The sequence below is a fragment of the Elgaria multicarinata genome, chromosome 5, assembly GCF_023053635.1.
Source record: "Elgaria multicarinata webbii isolate HBS135686 ecotype San Diego chromosome 5, rElgMul1.1.pri, whole genome shotgun sequence".
Classification (NCBI taxonomy): Eukaryota; Metazoa; Chordata; class Lepidosauria; order Squamata; family Anguidae; genus Elgaria; species Elgaria multicarinata.
In genome coordinates, this window is record NC_086175.1 from 99,214,781 (window position 1) to 99,222,852 (window position 8,072).

The following is an 8,072-nucleotide window of genomic DNA, read 5'->3' on the forward strand; positions in this document are numbered from 1 at the left end:
CATTTTAGGAATAAGCGAGGTGCCGGAGAAGAAATTGTGCTTCCCATCATGCATCGGCCCAGCGGGTGCTCCCATCGTGCTCCGCGCGAGTATAGAATCCGGTTTCCCATGATCCTCTCTTTCTTTTCGCCGCCGGAGTTGCCTCTGTGGGAGCTCCTGCTGCCGCCATTATGAAGTAAGAACCGGTGTCAGGATCTAATCTGATGCCATCCTCCGGGTTGCCGGTCCGCAGTGGGTTGGGCTGGGCTTCCCTCGTCTGGCTAAACCTCTCGCTTTCCTTTTTCCGCAATGCAGGGTCGAGTTGTGCAGTTTCAGCGGGTACAAAATCTACCCGGGCCACGGTCGACGCTATGCGCGTACAGACGGCAAGGTAAGACGCAAAAAAGGAAGGGCCGAGGCACAAATGTCGAGGGTAGAGGTGGGCTTAGCAAGTCATCTGGGTCTCAGGGCCTCTATGGTGCCTCGCATTTGATGACTATTACGAGTTGACCCACAAACTTGTTTAACTGGTCTATGCTCATGTGGGAAGACGGCCGTGGATGGATTTTTTAAAGGTGTAGCGTTGGTATCTACTCTTAAAGTGAAATCTGAGTCAATTGAAATGCTCTTTTTCATTCTGTTGCGTCGACTATTTAGGAAGGACGGAGTGCTAGGATTATTAGACAAACCGAGGAGTTTAAATGGCAAAAAAGGGAATTTCTCTTAAACATTAGAATAAATTTCCTAATGGTATTACTATTTGGCGGTGAAACAGATGCCTCAGAAGATGGTATCCTCTCCTTAACAACATTTTAAGTAGAGGCTGGGTGGCCATCTGCGAGGGGTGCTGAAGCTACAGATTTCCTGACTATTCAGGAGATTGGACTAGATGGCCTTTGATGTCACTTTTGATTCTATGATTCTGTTGGGGCCACTAGTCTAGGTAAAAGAGTTACTTTGCTAATACATCTGATATTAGCACAATTGAAGTGTTGAGGAGAGACTTTTAAGCAATAGGTTTGAGAGGAAATGCTTGAATAGTAGAAATAATACATTGTAGCATCGTATACTGCATTATTTTTCTCTCTGATGGCTTCACATAAAACTACCTAGTTAGGTCATGGCTAAATTGAGACTTGACTTATAGACTGCCCAGTTGACAACTCCCATTATGTTGCTAGAACCTGGGATCATCCCTTTTAAGATGATCAGTGGAAGATTCAAGACAGATAAAAGAACATCCATAATATATGGGCTTGGACAAATTCAACGGATAAGACTATCAGTGGCTATTTGTATCAGAGGCAGTATGCTTATTTACACCAGTTGCTTGGGAACATGGGTGAGAGGGTGCTGTTGTAATCGTGTCCTGCTTGAGAGTTTCCTGTGGGCAGCTGGTTGGACCCTTGGTCTGATCCAGTATGTCACCTCTTACGTTCAGTTCTCTAGAAGGCTTTGATAACCTTGTTTGTGATGTAGCTGCAGGTAAATAATACTGTGTAGCTTGTGAATTAAATACTTTTAAAATGGATTTAATGTTCCAGGTTTTTCAATTTTTGAATGCAAAATGTGAGTCTGCATTCCTCTCCAAGAGAAACCCCCGTCAAATCAACTGGACTGTTCTATACAGACGGAAACACAAGAAAGGACAGTCGGTAAGTTTGTTGTTTTTGTGTTGAGTTTCTGAAATTGAAAATGATCATATATACTATTTATTAAAACATTTATATCCTTCCCTATATCACAAGGATCTTAGAGTGGTGTACAGATAAAATCATACAGATAAAATAGAACAATATACAATTCTAAAAGAAATTAAACCATTAAATATATCAAAAACAATATGAAATTTTAAAACAGTAAAATCCAATTAAACTAAGACAGGTGGATTTAGCCATCAAAGCTTTTTAGAAAGCCATGTGTTAACGTAGTGCCAAAATGAAGCCAGTGCCGGCGCCAGTCGGGCCTCCGGGGAGAGGGCATTCCACAGCTGGGGTGCCACAACAGAGAAAGCCCTCTCCTATGTCCCACTGTAGCGTATATCTCGCGTTGGTGGGGCATGGAGAAGGGCTCCTCTGACAGATCTCAGGTCTCAAACAGACAGGTGTAAGGAGAGGCGCTCCCTCAAGTATCGAGGTCCCAAGCCATTTAGGGCTTTAAACATCATTACCAACACCTTAAATTCCGACCGGAAACGTATTGGCAGCCAGTGCAATTCTTTAAAGACTGGTGTTACATTGCCTCTATGACATGTCCCAGCTGCATTTTGCACTAGCTGCAACTTCTGAGTCTTCAAGGGAAGCACCATGTAGAGTGCATTGCAGTAGTCTAATTGGGAAGTTACCAGTTCATGTATTACTGTGGTTAGGCTATCCCTAGGGCTGGGCAACTGTTTCTGCCCCCAAGAGGCACATTTGGCAATGGGCAGCATGTGCATACACTTGCTGGTGGAGCAGAGAGGGGCTTTAACCTTGCTACTCCCCCTAGCAGGCTGCTGTTTAGTCATTGCAGATACCAGTGAGGAAACAGTGATCTTGATAATCACATGAAAGAGAAAAAGAAGCTTTAACCCCCTCCCCCCGCCCCAACAGTCCTGCTCAAGATAATTGTTTCCTCAATGCTCCAAACAGCAATATTTATGAGAATCATTGAAGGGGTGAAATTATATCAACCCCCCTTCAATTCTCATCAGGATTGTTGTTTCCCCATTCCCAATAACAGCACTGAAACAGCAATCTGTTACCTGGCTGAGCAGCTGAGTGGTTACAGAAAGTGGGCAGGGCACAGAGGTAATTGTTGAGGGCCACACTACCATTATATACTCATGGTGCAATCCAAAACAAATTTACCAAGGAGTAAGTGCCAGTGAATTTAGCGGGATGTACTTCTGAGTAAACACACTTGCGTTTGCACTGATAAATATGGTCATGAAACAACTAGATGAAAACTACCATTTTGGTTTATGGCTTAAACCTTTCCTGTCTCTAGTGAATCACTGTTCTGAGTGTGGTGGTTGAATTAGCATGATCTATTAAGGTAGGTCACAGTGTTTGTGGCTGTGTCTCTGGCCTTTCTAAATCTGTTTTTTAAAAAAGAAGCTCTTTGACCACTGATGTGAAGATTTTTTTTCAGCATTGAATCTAATGGAAATAAGAAAGCATTAAGGCTTTTCACTGCACTACCCTATTTCTTCGATTCTAAGACACACTTTTTTCCCATATAAACATCTCTAAAAATGGGGTGCGTCTTAGAATCGCAGGTGTGTCTTAGTGGTTTTTTTTTTCGGTTGGTGGTACTGAAATTAGGGTGCGTCTTACAATCGATGGTGTCTTACAGTCGAAGAAATACGGTATTTTAAAAAAAGGGAAAGAATGAGGATGACATTGATTAAAGTGTCTTCTGCAGCCTAGTGCCACACTTCATTGTGTTGGGCTGCAACTTCAATCATTTCTGACCAGCATAGGCAATTCCATCCCCCAAGCTCAAGAGGGAAGGCCAGAACGCTGGTTTCAAGGGATTTGGGAATGTTTCCAAGAGTTGCAGTCCACGCCAGGTTGGGAAAACATGGATTGAAGAGTACAGTTTGTGTGTCTGCAGTAGAAAATCCTTTAAGAAACATGGGTTGTTCCACATTTAGGTTAACCTTTTTTTCCAAAAGGTTAGAGAAGTTGCTGTGAAATAATAGCAAGAATTCTAAATCTTCAGTACCAGTAATTATATAGAAGTATAGTCTATTGATTTCTGTACATCTTCAGAGGTTTATGGAAAAGATGCACCCAACACATCTTTTTCTGCTGCTGCAATGTGAATAGATTTCTTTTTAGCATTCTATTTTTTGTTGTTCAGGAAGAGATACAAAAGAAACGTACGCGCCGTGCTGTCAAGGGCCATAGGGCGATCACAGGTGCCTCTTTGGCTGAAATAATGGCCAAGAGAAATCAGAAGCCTGAAGTGCGTAAGGCCCAAAGGGAACAGGCCATTAGGTGAGTAATTGCAACATTTTCCTTGGGGTTTTTTTCTTTACAAGAATTCAATTATTTTCTAGTTGTATTGGTTGAATGTAAACAAGGGACATTTGAGTACAAATTTTTAATATTCGGTTTAGTAGGAGATCCATAAATTTTGGCTAGCCTTGGTAAAATTCATGAAAGCCAGGATCCTGCCCATCAAACTTGGTGCCTTGTCTCCAGGTTCACCCTGAATTAACCTGGTTCTTCCCCCCACCCCCGCCACAAGCTCAAGGGGGAGGACCAGAGCTCAGCCATGTCATACTGGTTTCAAGGGACTTGGGAGTGCTTTCAGTGTTCGTTTGCCATTCAACTAGCCCAAGCCCTTCTCCCAAACTTAAGAGCTGACGATAATCCACACAATCATGTGTTCTGAAGCACAGCTACAAAAGTTCAACATCACTGCAGGATGGTCTCTAGGCTGTGGAGGCTCATGATGCTCAACGAGGGGAAGGCAGTGGGATGCTCACCATGGCATGCACATTTGTGGACTTCTTGTTAAGTATACATTTGTAACTAGAAAAATGTGCTTCAAAATCACACTAGGTATCAAATGTAAAAGTAGTAGAGTATTGCAATGTTTGGTTTAATTCTTGATCATGACTTGGATAAAACACTACAAATAAGAAGAAATGCCTGGTATTACTTTTGACCTGGTTTACACTTGCAAGAGAACAGTTATAGAATGAATTGCACATTTTCAGACTGCTAGTGAAGAGTTCCATATTTCTGTGGTCTTCCGCTTAAGAAAACAACAAAAAACTTCCCTGTAAAGAGATAACTAATACAGCTGGGAGAATATTCCTGTCCTAGCACTTTGCAAGCTGTGGGTTTTCCATTTGCAGGAGAACATTCAAAATGTGATTTTCTGCTTGCAGTCTGGAATGATCCTGTCCACTCTATGCCTCATTTTGCTGTGTGTATAGACCAAGCCTAGTTCTTCATTCTGGAATGATAAAGGAAGAAACATAAATCCATTCTTGTCATTTACAGGGCTGCCAAGGAAGCAAAGAAGGCTAAACAGGCGACTAAGAAAACTGTACCCTCCACAACAAAGGTAATGTCTACTAAAAAATACTAAAAGATGAGAAATTGGGTGTACTTTTTATTTTTCCCATTTTTAAACCAGTTGTAGCCCTTAAGTCCAGCATTTCCTGTATGCTTTGTAGTAGTCTCCTGTGCAAATACTCAGATTAGCTTGCAAAATCTATGCAGAGATCCATTTATTATTACTACCATGTATCATACCCTTTCCCTGGGGGGTATCACATTTTACTGATCATGAGGGTTAGCACATGTTATTCTTTGACCAACCCTGCAAAGTTTTTTAGGCTTTAAGATTGACTGCAGGGTCATCCATGGAGCTTCATGTCATGAGTAGGGATTTTAAGCTCAGAATTCTAGCTATTACATCATGCTGGTTTTCATTGCACTTAGGGGCTCTGTTCTAAGTAAACATAGGAGTAGGCTACTAAGAGTACATGTGACTTGCTTAATTTGGCATTTCAAATATGTTGAGAGACACATTAAGAGAACGGTATAGCCAAGTTAAAGTATATGATATATTATAGTCTTAGGTAGCACTTTGTTTTGCTCCCCCCCATCCCAAGTCAACATTTGAAGTAGCATAGCCATACAGGAGCCATAGTAAGCTTAAAATATCAAGCTGTTGAAGTGAAAGTTAGATAATTGCCTGGGTTTTACCCAGGTTGCAAACATTCTTCTGTGTGTTCAAGTGGTTTGGAAGGAGATGAGTATGTGGGATGCTGTTTCTCTTGCCCCAGTTGAAACACTGGTTAGGAGAAATCAGGATAGAGCTTGCATTTTGCCATTCAACCTGATATTCTCCCTAGGGAAGTCCGTTTCATGCTTTCAGAACTCCTGACCTAGTTTACAATGACAACTTGATAATAGGTAGCATATCCTCATTAGTATCTCATTTTCTATTTACAGGCACCTACAAAGGCTGCACCAAAGCAAAAAATTGTGAAGCCTGTGAAAGTTTCTGCTCCTCGTGTTGGTGGGAAACGCTAATTTGTGCTGTTTCAATTACATCAAATAAACATTTGGCTTAAAACTTGTCTATTTCCTAAGGTCTCCTAGGGATTTAGTGCAATTTTCTTTCTTGAACGATTCAAAGGAATTTACAGTTAAGCGACGCGTGGAATGATAGGCATGGTGAGGAAGATGTATGCATTCATCCTCTACGTAGATCCATTTTTAAAATTTATTTATTTATTTATTTAAGGATTTTTATGCCGCCATTCAGCCAAAAAAGGCTCTCATGGCGACTTACAAAAGTATTTCTTGACAGTCCCTGCCTACAGGCTTACAATCTAAAAGACATGACACAAAAGGAAAGGGGATTAGGAAGGAGGAGGAGGAGGGGGGAAAGGAAAGCAAATTCAGGCACTACAATCTTAGTTGGAAAGTTCAGCAGTTACAGGTGACAGCAGGAGGGAGGGGTGCTCTGAGCTGGAGCTAGACCCAGGCACGGTGGAGAGGTGCCTGGCCGCTGCTTCCTCCCTCACTGGTGGCCTCTGCAGAGACAGTTGGTAGCAGGAGGGAGGGGGCTCTCTTTTTTTAATTTTAATTAAAATTTTAATTCACCACATCTTTGCCTAACCTGCTTGAATGCTTCATCTGAATCCAATCTATTAGGCTACTATTTTGTTTTTTCATACTGACGAGCAAGCATCCGCTCAGGAATTGGTAAGAGATGGAAGTTGAATCAATACTCCTACAACCTTTGCTGTCAACCAGCCTGTGAACTAGTGGTTGAACATCATGCAGTTATTACCCTGTTTCAAATGAAATGTTTTGGACCAGTTCAGATGGTATCTTCTCTGATATAAGACTTAGGATCACATACCCTCCCCATTCTTCATGGGTGGAAATAGCAGGTTCAGGGCAAATCCAGTAGAGAGCAACACTGTATTGTAAGAGATTTTTGTTTCACAGGGGAATGCATATGATCCTGAAGAGTCCCCTCAAGCCATGTAACTAGATAGAAAATATACTTTAAAATTAGCTTCTGTTTATAGGGTGGGTGTAGACCCACTTCTAAGACTTCCTATACTAAGTTGTGGATAAAAACGTCTTGCAATACGCTGCCACCATGCCTTTGGTGAATTGAAAAGTGAAACCCTCAACTTTGACCATTCATTTGACAAAACTTAAAACGAATAAATTTGTGATGTCTTGAGTCATTTTGTGACACAGAGGTCTAACAGTAGGAATTTTTATTTAATATCATTGTTTAGTGTCAACCCAGCAGCTAATTATACAAACCTGAAATATATTTGAAGGATTTAAAAATTAAGGAACAGGTTAAGATGCAGCCCAAAAGTTCAATTAACTTTATTGCACGTGTGTTGGCTATTTTAGCATTCTATTTCCTTATTTTAAACAAATGGTTAACAATTTCTAAAACATTTCATATATATCTTAACTTTCTATAATACAATCCTGTCAAAGCCTGCATACTAGATATTGGTGGATTTACACTGCTACAACTGACTTGTGGACAAGAGACCCAGGCTAAAAAAATGAACTAGATTGCCTGGTACAGAATTAAGGTGTTCAAACCTCAGTTAAGTTATACATTCCCAGGATGGTATTAGGCAAGATTGAGCTTCAGTTCTTTATAATTAAATATTACACTTAACTGGATCTTCACTTAGGATTTTATACTAAATTCAAAGGAACCTCCAAGCAGTTTAATATGATTACAATGAAAAAGGAGACAGCGTTTTTATCAGTGGTTTCCCCAGAGATTGTGTGTTTCCCAGAGATTCTGCCTGGTGCCAACATTACTATCCCTTAGATGCCAAGCAAAACTATTTACCAAGCAGTGATTATCTGCCACTGATGGTGATAATTTTAATTGCGGTAAATATATATTTTAAATAAATTTTTGCCATGTCCTGCAGGTAATCAAGCTTGCACAGCAGCTTATGTAATACCAATAAAACGGAAATAACTGCATGCGGGTTTACAGTGTAAAAGATGACATGAGAACCATCTCACCCCCAGCTGCAACATCTTTTTGGTACTGGGAGCTTAAGAGGCAAGCTCCTGCTACCT

At 41.0% G+C, this 8,072-nt stretch overlaps 1 protein-coding gene across 1 annotated transcript; it reads left to right on the forward strand.

Annotated features, from left to right (window-relative positions):
• Positions 1 to 90: 90 nt before the first annotated feature.
• RPL24 (ribosomal protein L24) lies at positions 91 to 6,063 on the forward strand. Its single transcript, XM_063126867.1, has 6 exons — positions 91 to 175; positions 295 to 370; positions 1,524 to 1,634; positions 3,826 to 3,962; positions 4,980 to 5,043; positions 5,940 to 6,063. The coding sequence occupies exons 1-6, from the start codon at positions 171 to 173 to the stop codon at positions 6,018 to 6,020; spliced, it is 474 nt and encodes a 157-aa protein (XP_062982937.1). The 5' UTR covers positions 91 to 170; the 3' UTR covers positions 6,021 to 6,063.
• Positions 6,064 to 8,072: the final 2,009 nt, after the last annotated feature.

Excerpts from the sequence above, each read along its gene's own strand:
- RPL24 (XM_063126867.1), top strand. Across the intron at positions 1,635-3,825 it reads AACACAAGAAAGGACAGTCG|GAAGAGATACAAAAGAAACG; the intron begins GTAAGTTTGTTG and ends TTTGTTGTTCAG. Across the intron at positions 5,044-5,939 it reads CTGTACCCTCCACAACAAAG|GCACCTACAAAGGCTGCACC; the intron begins GTAATGTCTACT and ends TTCTATTTACAG.